This window comes from Cariama cristata, unplaced genomic scaffold (genome assembly GCF_000690535.1).
Source record: "Cariama cristata isolate BGI_N322 unplaced genomic scaffold, ASM69053v1 scaffold15901, whole genome shotgun sequence".
Taxonomy (NCBI): Eukaryota; Metazoa; Chordata; class Aves; order Cariamiformes; family Cariamidae; genus Cariama; species Cariama cristata.
This window is the reverse complement of record NW_009597655.1, coordinates 1,113-13,873: the sequence shown is the minus strand read 5'-3', so window position 1 is coordinate 13,873 and position 12,761 is coordinate 1,113. Positions and strand designations below refer to the sequence as shown.

Sequence of the window (12,761 nt, the reverse complement as noted above, 5' to 3'; positions counted from 1 at the left end):
AGCCTTGCCTTGAGGCCAAACACCTGAGAAAGAATAAACAGAGGATGGGCAGAGGCAGGTATCTGCAAGGCAAGATGTCTTGCTGTACAGTCCCACAAAGAATGAAGGGGAGCACTGCACCCTGCAAATCTAAGTCTTATGTGGCTGTTTCCAACACATTTACTGTGCAGGGGGAACTGTGTATACTTTCACACCAGCAGTCCTTCTGGACTACTGGTCACACACAAGAGCCCTGTGTTGATGACAGCATTCTTCTTCACACATCAGAAGAGGGTTGGTAAGATCTCTGCACCACTTTACAAGCCAGTGCTTGGCACAACTTATATTGAGGTCAGTAAGAATGTACTAGAAATTGGATAAGGCTTAACAGCAGCTGAGGGCAGGAGCTGATTCTAGCATGCCAATGGATTAGAAATCTCAATTCATACCCAGAGTATACATTTTGAGGCAGTGAACACGTGCAGCCCCAGTGCCCTTTCATGAAGCTGAGGGGTTTTTTTATGCCAAAGGCAATGGCACGTCAGCTTGAAGAGGGCCTTCTACTGATTCTACTGTGTCTAGCTATTGCTGTAAGATTTGTAATTATGATAGGACAAGCTTCCTAATGTACAGTACACAGACACCACAAGAGAAGATACACTGATGGATTCACTTATTCTTTAATGCATACAAATAAAGCATATAGTTTTTTTCAATTATTAACGAAATATCCAACTCATTCATAGCTATTGTGGATTGATATCTACTTTTTTGTGAGCTAACATTTTTCAATTATAAATACTTACTATAAAATTGCCTCACAAATCCAAGGGAATAAAATGGGTCAGCTGGTATAGCAAAGAGGAACAGGCTTCCAACATTCTATAACCTACTGTGTTTGTTATAAACTGTGTACCTGGAATTGTCACTGGTTTTGCATAAGCAAAGAAAAAAAGACCAAATGCCCTTTAAGATAGGTATGAAAATACAAACTTCCAGAATTTCCACTGCAGTGACTCTTTTTATGTATTAAATTCCCAGTGGCAAGGAGATTAAAACATTATTTGTTTCAGTTAAAAAAAAAAGTGTTAGTAAGTGCTACGCAGAATGTTTACAGCATCGTAACCTAAGTATGTGTAAAATAACTTTAGCCTGGCATAGACACTGGGACCCAATGCAACTTTCTGCTGCTGCCTCTGCAATCAATAGCTCCAGAATATTTTTCCTGTAGTAACTCAATCACCTTCAAAACAGCTAAAATGTTTTGGTTCTACTACAAAGTGTTTCACCAGATCTTAGCTACAAGTTCTCTATTTGCCTGCAATTTAAATGCCCAATCATAGATATTTTTTAAATACCCCATATGGGAGAACGGAGGTGAAATTCACACCTATGCTAACATTCTACTCTGTTATATCATGACAGATGTTTGAAGTGACAAGGAGTATTAAAATCAACTTTAGCAAAGTTAATGTAATCAAGTACAGCTTCATCATTGACTCAAGTTTTGAAGGCAGGAAGGAAAAACTATTCTGGGCTATTCCTGAATTTTTTTGCAGCTTCAAAACTATATGCTTGTACACACATTTATTTCACTGAAATAAATGAGGTTTACTGAAGTCAGTGGTATGCTGTGGCAACACTAACTCCTTTAAAACAGATAAATCTGCATTGGATTAGCACTAATTAGAACAGTTATTGTTTATCAGTCAGATTAGGACAGTTGGATCTTACTAGCCTTTCACGCTAGCTCACATAACTCCGGTATCAGTGGTGAATGAAAAAGGTTAGCTCCTGTTAAGTCGGACAGGACAACATTGCAGGTGCAAAGCTGTGTCCTGGAGTGCATATAACAGTTTCAGGATGTATATAACTATAGTCATCTGCAACATGTGCATGGTATATATCTGTTAAAAGTTATAAAGTCTCTGTGGTTTTGGGATGAGAACTGTTCTGTTAGAGTGTTGGAAATGAGAATTCTGTTCATCAGGTGTTTCCCTATGAACTAACCAGGGCAAATGAGGGAATATTTGGTTCCTTTGATACAGATGTGTTTAATATAAATCCTGAAGCTCTCAGGATATTGTCTGCAAAGGGTTTATGTTTTATTAATTCTTTTTGTGATAGTCTGATAAGCAGCAAAGAACTGTGTTAAAAACATCCACACGATCAACTTCTCCAAAGCCCAAGAAATCCTCTATAAACAGAAAGAGGGACACAAGGCCTAATGGAACAAGATTGTCAAAGATCAAGACTGAAACTTACAGCAGGTCCAGTGGGGCCAGTGCTGCCATCACTTCCACGAGCACCCTGTGAGGAGAGAACATGATAAACAGAGTTTCAAAACAGATTCAAAGATCAGAGAAAGCCACAGTAAGTGGTTGGTCATGATCACAGACAGATGGGAAGCCACTTACAGCTGGTCCAGGGGCACCTACTCTTCCTCTCTCACCAGGGAGACCACGAGCACCCTGAAAGAAAAATTTAATTAACTCATTTATTCTATTTACTGAACAAAGATATATAGATTTTTTTTTTCTTCTGCTAAGTCTCCATATGAAGTGTGTTGCAGCCAGGTAATTCTGTTCTAAATATTCTCATACTATTACATTAGAGTATCTAGCTAGTTGGAGTGTCACTGATGACAAAAACTGACCAAAATGCTGGCTGAATCATATCTATCAGATTATGATTTTCCCCAGCAGCAGTAAATACTTACAGGTTGTCCTGGGGTACCATTTTCACCAGGGGCACCAGGTTCTCCCTATGAAAAAGAAAGTTTGCAGGCTTCAATTACTTAAAGGATGCTTTGGACAGATAGCACAACAGCATCTACAGAGATATTCAACTGCTGGATCCTACTGTCTTTGTCTTCTGTAGCACTTAGACCACAGCATACAATAATAGCACATCCAGTCCTGAGGGTGCAGAGACTGTGACTGACCCCAAAACATGGCCAGTTGGAATCCTCTTAGAAGAGGTGGGCTAGAGCAAGTTGCTTCACTTAACTATCTCAGCTTTCTTTACCCTCTTTCTTTATTCTGATATTTACTCTGTAGCACACAACTAAGAGATAAGGCCTGGATAGTCAACTACCAATTCGGATCAATCAGCAGCTGTTTTTTAGCTGAAAACAGCACAAGTTTTTGCCTTCATCACTGCTTTCAGCACAGTAACATCATGAGTAAGCTTGATTTATTATGCTTGTGTTTTCCAGTCAGATTAGCACTCTTACTAATAACTGTTCTTTCCTTTACTTAATTGCTTTATCTGTTTTTAATCTCCAACAGCGGGACAGACTGAGTGTTTGCTATCTCTTTACCAAACTTTTTCTGAAGGTTAACAACTTGTAGTGATATTGGAGAATGCTATGTTACAGTTAATAACTCTATAAGGAAGTAATGCTAAGCTCTCAGAAACAAGCAAGAGGAAGAATTAGTATTTGAGATTTTCATTGTTATATTAAAAGTTCTTGAATACAAGTCTCCTGTGAATAAGTCAGCAGCATTAAAATTTCCTATAACCCAGTATTGCAGTAGTGGGTTGTTTTTTTTTTTTTAAGAACACTGCTATTAGGCACTGAGGTGGAACGGGAGAAGAGGAAACTAAGAGAGGAAGAGTTTGCTAGAGATATTTCTAAACTGTGTTTTAAAACATTTTTTAAGGATAGTGTTCAAATGTGCACTAATGTGAAGAAGGTAAAAAGGAAAAAGACTGTGAATATCAAATAGCCTTAACTCAGAAGAGCACTGCATCTATCCAAATTTTTAGCAGAAAACCTTACACTAGAGCATGTGTCTCACACAGCAGAATTTTGTAGAAAAATTAGATGTTTTCATTTTAGTGTGCTTTAAAAAAACCCAACAAAATCAAAATACAATCCATAGAAAAGCAGAGATAGCAAAATCAGTCTTAAGTGCTGCTGGACAGTCAATCATCAGGAGCCAAATTCTGCAGCTCTTACTCATTGAAAGTACTAACTTGACTGAGGGCTCAAGAATAAGGCCACAGGAATGATTTCTCATGTTAAAGCGCATGTATTTGTCCTACATGCACCCACTGACTTCTAGATTATTGCAGCTGGGCAACATTTAGTGACAACATGGAAGATTGATTGGAGGGGACTTCATATGTCTTTCGCTAGAAAGAGCTACAAATGCATGATACATTCTCAGATTTCATCTTTACCTTGTTGCCAGGAGTACCGGGTTGTCCCTTTTGACCATCCAGACCATTGTGTCCCTATATTGAGTAGAAAAATAAATGTTAGTACATATTTTCCCACAAATGACTATATACAAACTCTTAGTCTTGTAAGGTAAATCCTTCTTTCCATACAAAATTTCCTAATACAATCTTATGATTTTTTTTTTTAAATCAGTCTTTCTTATCAGGAGATATTAAAAACTTCAGAGAGGTTCATGCACTCTTAACTTTGAGGGGATTTCCAGTATGCTGAAGTGTGGTCAGTCTCAACTATTCAGGGAAGAAGTATGTATATACTCACCCTAATTCCCTTAAAGCCAGGCAGACCAGGAGTTCCAGGGAAACCACGAGCACCCTAAAAACACATAGTGCGTGAATGATTGTCTCTCATATTATACACTGCAGTTACAAAGAAAGCAAAAGAGTAATTCTTTCAATAAAATTAATTAGTAGATTTGGGCTGTGATCATTCAGGTGAGGAACACAGTCCATTCCCTAACCTCCCAGGACCAGACTTGTTTCAAGACTAACAGTAATCAACCTGATTTTCCAGTTCTGAATCTCAGAAATTTCATGCGTTAACATGTGATAGCACAGCTTTCTATACAAAGGTGCCTGCTCAGCTGCTCCTGTGTAACTCCTCACTATGTCACTTCTGTTATTTATTACACTAGCTTTACTGGGGGGTGGGGAACACAAAACAAAAACATTAACTATATGATATCCCTGAAGGTAAGAACTGAAATTGGATTAATTCATATAAGGAATATTACTAGACTGCTAATGTGGTGCAATGCAGAAGTGGGTTTAGGTTTCACTAATAAGAGAACTATTTTGTATTATATACAGTAGATTGCTACACACCTGAGGGCCAGCAACACCCCTCTCACCAGGTCTTCCAGGTTTGCCAGGGTGACCCTAAAAAAATGCAGTAAGAGTGCACTAAGAAGTAAAGCTCATTTTATAAAATAACAACATAAAGCATTTAAAAATGAAAAGACATTGGCAAAGTTTCTCTTTTCAATAAATACAGAGAGGTTGTTAGCTTTCAAGTTTCCTTCTCCCTGTATTCAGGAAGCTAAATAATGTATTTGGAGAGGTTTTGAAGTTATCAATTTTTCTGTACATTTCCCACATACAGCATCTCTCGTACTGTAAAATAGTTATTTCAGGGGTTGTTTATTTATTCTATCCAGTATTATGGAACAATGTAAAAATTATAGCCAATAGAATGCTCAGCTTAACAATAACCTAATGTTAGAGTTGAATCACAGCCCCAAAAGAGATGAGAAACATTTAATAACCACTTACATCTTCACCAGCCTTTCCTGGAGGACCAGGGGGACCACGAGGACCCTGGGGACCCTGTTAAAAATAGATTGAGGATTACTTAAAGCATCATTCTTCAGGTAAGTCTTTTCATTGGTTTCTGAGTTGAGCTGAGGCATAGCCGAAGCCTAATTGACTTTGCACCTCATGATCCCAATCTGAAGGAGTCCAAATCTGAGTGTTTACCTCTGTTTCTGTGACAAGATCAAGCAGGAATATCCAATTCAAACATTCAAGGATGTGCATATGGATAGGAGAAACGGGCCTAAGCATTACAAGCCTACTTTGGTGTCCTATTTCTAATGCTAACAGTGTCTGTATGTGAAATCCATACTTACTGTTTGACCAGGTTCGCCAGGCTCACCAGGAACGCCTTGAAAACCAGGAGGACCCTAGAAGAGGAGGGAGGTTTTGTTAGTGTTTGAACAAGCTATTTTGTGATTTTACAGGTATATCAATGTTATTCAGTAGAAGAGACGAAAGTGTACTTACAGGGGGTCCAGATGCTCCAGGTGGGCCTCTAGGTCCCATTAAACCCTAGGGGAGAAAAATTACAAATCTTTTTTAAAAATCACCATTATATAAACTTATCTATAACACTAGTATTCCTGAAATATTGGTAAGCGTTCCAGTTTTCAGTGTGCAATGTTCAAATCAAGTTAGAGGAAGTTAAGAGATCTGCATGAATTTGCACAGGCAGTCCAAGTGCAAACACATCTTCTAATGGCAAATGAACCAGCATGGAATCCAGTGAGATAATCAGAGCATACCATTATGGCTGGGAACCTTGTGATTAGGCTTCTTAATCTATTCTGTCTTGTTAGCAAGTGCACTGGTTCATTCTTCTATGTACCCTCTCTCTTCCTGTACATGAACTTCCAGAGTTTGAAGACAAGGGTTGTAACAATGCATTAAGAAAGGTAGTGGTTTTGGGCCTGTCAATTTTATCATGATTTTCAAGAAGAGATGTTGGAGAGAAGGACCATTAAAATGGTAGAGAGATAAAAGGGAAAATAAATGTATATAAATGGCAGTATTACCATGAACTGGGAGGTTCACACATAATTTTGGAAAGATATCAAAGGACTGTATACAGGTTGTGTATACATCTATTTCAAATAATGATGAACTTCTATTTAAATATTGAATTGTTTTCTGGTTTTGATTAAATTCTCTTCATTTCACCTCCAAAATAAGTCACTAACATACTCTCCTTGAGTGAATTTCGGATTTATATACATCTTGAAAAATGGGTCAAAAATCACTTTTAAAAAGGAATTTCCATAGATTACTGCACTTTCTTAACAGTTGTCTTAAGCTTTACTAAGCAAACAACTTTGAACTGAAATTTAATTTAGGCTTCCATTTTCTATTGTCTAAATGAATGTTTTATGAGATGTTTCAACAGAAATCATTATGTTTTTAATTAGCTTTAATACTTTATTGGGAACTCTTTTAGATTTTCTCATTACAAGATTGAAATAATGTGCCAACTTTTCAATGGCTTACGTAGCTTTCCCGTAAGACTGAATACTTTTTATTAAGGGGAATAAATGCATATTAATTACAGGTATTTACTTATGGAAGCTAAAGCAATCTTGTGGCTATAAAAATATACATTAATTCTAGGAAAAATAACTGTTTCTGGACAGTCTGAATCATACGTGCTGCATAAGCCCTGTGAATCTCTTCACGAATTGTATTCCATAGTTGTTTTTCCCTCCTTTTCTATTTTCCAATCTCTCACACTTTCTTTAGGAAACTTAAAAATTCCTCACAGTAGGTAGATTTTACTGCTGTTGCTGTCAGATGAACCATAACTGACTCAAAAATTGGAAATTAGAAACTGTGACACCCCAAATAAATCCTCATCTACATTTTCTGATTTATTGTCAGACATTGAGAGCAGAAGTTGATTAAAGATATCCCTATTTTCCTACATTTAGTATCTAAATGGATGCCAAAATATTTTCAAAAATTCATTTAATATTACACTGTTTTCAAGAATGGAAACAAGACCTGGAATAATCCTGGGCAGGCCTCATCCTGCTGCTCACCCATCAGATGCATTGTCTGTGATGTCAGTGTGTGTGGTGAACTTAACCCATATTCTGCTACCTATGTACACTCAAAACGTCTAACCTCAGGAAGGGTTCAAAATTCATGTGGAGAGGCAATAGACTCCTTAAATGTCCATTTGGACATAGTATATAATAACCGATAAAGATTCCTCCTCAAAATAGCCTTGTAGTAGCAAGTATAACATTCAGTTGTTCAGAACCAAATACGGTGGCTGATTTCCTACCAAAGCTGTGCAATCCAAGGATATCAAAAGGGCTGCATAGCCATGGGAGAAAAATCGTGACCAACTGGAACTGAGAAACTGAGTTACTTTCTAGACCTGTGTCTCAATATGGGTAAAGTAATACTGTATCAAAGTACATGTGTTATCTGACATCAGATTGTGAGATTCACTGATTCATAAAAGTGTGGTCAACAGACAGAATTAAAGCACAAGACCCAGTAGTGCTATATTCCAGTTAAATATACAGCCCCAAGACCGTATTTCAAGTCCTAAGACTATATTTCAAACACTTCACATTGTCCTACATCAAAGGATCACTTTACAGTCTGACTAAATATATGACCAAAACACTAATTTTAACACTATGCTTTGCATTAATACAGCTGGATTAGACTCAAAGGAAAATACTAAACATGTTACCTATGCAAGTTATCAAGTGCATATACCTACCATAGGTCCTGGGCCATAATCAGCTGCTTTAGATGGATCATATTGAGCAGCGAAGTTCTGTGGGTGATAAAAAGTTTGCAATTAAAATACTGAAAACTTTAAAAAGTATCGATAATTATCATTCTACATCTAACTGTCATCTGACTTGCTCTACGGTATGTTAAAGCAGCATACATAAAACTCAGTAAACATGGCCCTATTATAAATACATTTCTATTCACTTGTTTCCAGGAAGACTTGATTTTACTAGGAAGGTCCTTTCACACCATGGCCTCATATCTACACAGTAATAATAGAGAGGCATTGCAATAGTGTGAACTGAAAATTAAGAATGTAAACTCAGTGCTCATTTAAAACTGAAAACTTTCCTGAAATCCTCTAATCGTTCTGCCTCATTTTCAGTGAGGGAAGTTATGCATATTTTTTCACCACATTGCTTAAGCAAAATTAATGTTCCAGCCCTGACTGACTACCAGATGAGGTGGGCTTTTCAGCTTCAAAAACGTCTGAGGAGCATGCAGCCTCAGAAACACTGCACTGGATTTTCAATCTTTTATCAATGTAAGTTTTGCAGGCAAATATACATCTAGTTTTGTAGAGCACATTTTCCCTCTTCACTAAAATGGAAAAAAGTTCTACACAATGTTTTTGAAAATCCTTCTCTTGCTTGTTTTGTTTTATTAGCATATTAAAATAATAGAAATTAATGAAAGCAGTTTGAGGTTTGCTAATAGGAAAATAAATTATTGCTATTCATATTGAAGGCAAAAGAGTATTCTTCCACGCAGGAGGAGTAACTAAACTTGATCAGTATGACACTGTCTATGTCTTCGTGCTCCCTGTGCAAGCTAATGTCAAGCAAAGAGTTAAAGCCAGCATTCTGCAGAGAATACATGATGGACACTTCTGCAGAAAGTGTGTATCCAACACAGTCCACTTACATTCTGCAGTATGAATACAGATAGAAATGAAAAATTCTAAAGGAAGATATTCTAAAATTCTAAAGGACTTTTAAGTATGGACTTTTAGCTTAAGGGTAGTCTTCTTCAACTTATTCTAATACAGTTGCTGTCTCTTGAACCCAACCAAAAAGTGCCGTTTCTTTTCCTCATCTGCTTAACAGCACAGGTTTCATTTAGTTGATTCCTAATCCATACACATTTTGACTGTATAAATTTAATGCTAATTAACAGGGTTGATTTGCTCCTGTGCATAAGTCTGTTGAATACAGGATCCAAATTTGCCACAGAAAATATACATCCCAAGGAGAGTTTCATTGGAACTGGGACCATCAATTTCTTGCAGATCACAAGAGAATGTTTCCTTTACTCTCCAATGCAACATCAGTGTTCTCTGGCAGATATGCATTTAGTCTTAGTCACAAAGCAGAGATTATCAGTTTCAGTAATAGAAAGTTTGGATGCCTTACTCCGCCAAGACCTGGAGGACCAGGGGGGCCTGGAGGACCTGGTAGACCATCTTCACCATCTCTGCCTGGTGGACCTGGTGGACCCTAGATTCAAAAAGAGGATTATAAAGCGAACATTAGAAGTGGCTAAAGAAATCTCTGAAGTGATAAAGTCATTAACAACCAGGTACCTACAACACACACTACAGCAGTGCTATATATGCAGTTTCAATAAATGGCTAGCTTTAGAAAACAAACATAGCCTGAATTTACATTGCCTTACCACACCTCGTTATCAGATATTTACCATAGTTTCATATTTGGGAAGACTTATGGGGGCAATATTGGATCTATGCTACCAAAGCATAAAATGAAACTTCCCAATTTGGAGATTAAGAGACCGAATTTTGGACCCATGAAGCCCAAGTCACCCATGTGGACCCACGCAGCCTGTCAGATTCTGTTAGTAAGAGCCTAAAACTTGACCAACTGAGGATTGGCAGAGGTCAGCCCTGCTGGTACAAACTAACATAGATCCAGAGTAAGTCAAAGGCCAGCTTTTAATCAGTGTAGACTATTTGCTGGTATAATTACAAATTCAATGACAATAAAGCAGTGTTCTTCTACAGATTTTTGATACTGTCATTCTGCTACCACGGTTAGAACTTCTTTTACAACAGCTTGAAATTACATGTGTTCAGTCCAGCAACATTTGCCCTTATATTCTTTCATCCTCAATGCACAAAGCCAGTCAAGTTTTGCCATCGTGGCAACTGAGGTGAGGTATTTCATTTGGTCTCTATTTTGGACCCAGTTCAGTGCTAGATGAAATTCATAATAAAAGTCTTATGGATTTCTAAAGGAGCAGGATTAGGCTTGCTGCCTTCAGAACAAAGCATGTATATCATTTCTTTAAGCAAATTTAATCGGTGGTAGCCTAAAGCAAATATCCAGTTGACCATACAGATATACTCTTGCTAATAGTTCCCATTATGTTTGTCAGCATATTATGATCTAAGAAATCTTCAAGAGCTACCTATCACTACTATGGCATTTTCATTTTCAGAAGATGATACAAAAAATACACGTAACTACACACCGCCCAGGTAAGGATTTGAATTTCAGAATACTACTTTACAAAAAGCAGCAATGATGCAGAAGCAAATCAGAAAAGCAGATATCAGCAATATGAATTAACATTACAATTAAATTATTCAACTGTCCTTATTTATGGTTACTTTTACAGTAGCCTTTAACAGTACAATATCTGCTTTGACCAATAGAAGGTAGATGACCAATGCCTAGCTGCCAAGAAGAGAGCTTTTTCAAATCATCTTTGGAGGCACAGATAACGAACAATCCTCAAAGCTAGCTTTGTCTATTTGGGTTTGATGTAGAGACCTTATCCATATACCATATTGTTCAAAGACTACCTCTTTATGTGTCAACTTTCCCTTCTGCATTTTCATGCACTATTTCCACTGTGGGCAGTTGGAAAAAAAGTTCTTTAAGCCATCACTTGGACTGCTAGGCTGCTGTCTGAACTCAAACACATCTGCTCAGGCACAATGACCATAACTACGCTGGTGAGGTATTGCTGGGGCAGAATTTCGTCCATAGGTAACTTGGTTTCTTTTTAATGAAATTGTATGTGCAAGCTTCTACAGGTACATTAATTTAATCTCACATCAATACCTAAACTTAATTTTTTTCCTACTGGTCTTCCAACAACTGTTGTTCAAAGATAAACAAATGAACGTCAGTCCAATTCCTTACCCTTTCTCCCTGTGGCCCTTTGTCTCCTCTAGGGCCCTGTTGATAGAAAATAAAACTAATGAGTTACCATGGAAATTTTCTAGTGCAATACAGGGAAACAGATACATTAAAAGTAATTAGTGTACATGAAAAAGAGAAAGAAGACTGCACATACAGGCTGATAGCTATTTTCCACAGACAGCATACTCTTTTTCCACAATAAGCTACTGGAAACAGATTAGTCACTGTCATTACTATGTCAGTTAAAAGTATCACTGCACACTCCACAGAAGTACTTGCAAAGTTGGTTTCAGTCTCTACTGAACAATTGGCTCTAATTTAACAGTAGTGACTTTTAGAAATAAAAATAGAACCTGTTTAGCCTTTTAGACCTGTACGGACATTGCTGTACTGTTAAATTCATGTAAACCTTTCCAAAGGAGCTCTGGTTGAACAAGAATGATACTCTGATGCAGTTTAGTCTTGGTAGGCTTAGTTCTGCTCTTGGGCAAAGCAGCTTAAATCCAGTATTTGAATTTACCCTGGTGTTAAGATGTTGCACCCATCGTTCCCTCCTTTCTATCTCCTACTCATCTCAGTGCTACTGCTGTTCTCCGGGAACACTGGAAATAACGAAAGTAGTCAGTTTGCCTTTCATCAAATATTCAATAAAGTATTAATTTGCCTAAGAGTATCTGATATCATCTCCATTTCTACATAAGAAAAATAAAACTGCTTACCTTCCGCCCTGCAGGTGCCTGGAAAAAATAAAATAAGACAATTTAAAAAAGATACAATTGTACAAAGTAATGGTTAAACTTAGACTCGACTTCTTACATAACTATAATTTTTCTCAGTACAGTATATTTAAGTTTGCTCTATGGTTTTAAATTACTATGAAAGCTAGGAGTTTATTATATAGCAAAGATACATGTAACTAGATTAGAACATTCTGTTGAAGACTAACAATTTTATACCTATTGCAGCCTACAAAACAGCCTGTGGCATAAAAGAAGTCACACCTGAGTTCTTTCATAATCCTTCCGTGCAATGAAAGTTAGACTGTAACACTGGCTTTAAAGTAGAGTTATCTTCAATCCAAACTGCCAGGTATAACATCCAAACACCACTGCTCCGTTACTTTCTCCTCATGGTCTTTACACCTATGAAGGCAGTCTCTTAAAAAGGCCGTCCCACTCGAGAAATTGGGGTGGGTACCTTTCCAGGCAGTCCCTTCAGGATTTAATTGGTATCTTTCCATGACCATCTTGGGAACTAATGTTAGTAAATTATACTGCCACAAAAAGAAGTTGTGTGTTACATATTAAA

The 12,761-nt window shown here is 37.3% G+C and overlaps 1 protein-coding gene across 1 annotated transcript in view; it reads right to left on the bottom strand.

Annotated features, from left to right (window-relative positions):
- Positions 1-12,190, bottom strand: part of COL1A2 (collagen, type I, alpha 2) — a gene marked incomplete at its 5' end in the record, with an annotated part of 38,477 nt that extends 26,287 nt beyond the window's left edge. The window contains 13 exons of the mRNA XM_009708994.1: positions 2,245-2,289; positions 2,397-2,450; positions 2,699-2,743; positions 4,168-4,221; positions 4,487-4,540; positions 5,050-5,103; positions 5,497-5,550; positions 5,853-5,906; positions 6,007-6,051; positions 8,270-8,326; positions 9,699-9,782; positions 11,454-11,489; positions 12,173-12,190. Of these exons, the coding sequence (XP_009707296.1) occupies positions 2,245-2,289; positions 2,397-2,450; positions 2,699-2,743; positions 4,168-4,221; positions 4,487-4,540; positions 5,050-5,103; positions 5,497-5,550; positions 5,853-5,906; positions 6,007-6,051; positions 8,270-8,326; positions 9,699-9,782; positions 11,454-11,489; positions 12,173-12,190 (654 nt within the window). The remainder of the gene's footprint in view (positions 1-2,244; positions 2,290-2,396; positions 2,451-2,698; positions 2,744-4,167; positions 4,222-4,486; positions 4,541-5,049; positions 5,104-5,496; positions 5,551-5,852; positions 5,907-6,006; positions 6,052-8,269; positions 8,327-9,698; positions 9,783-11,453; positions 11,490-12,172) is intronic.
- Between the last annotated feature and the right edge of the window lie 571 nt (positions 12,191-12,761).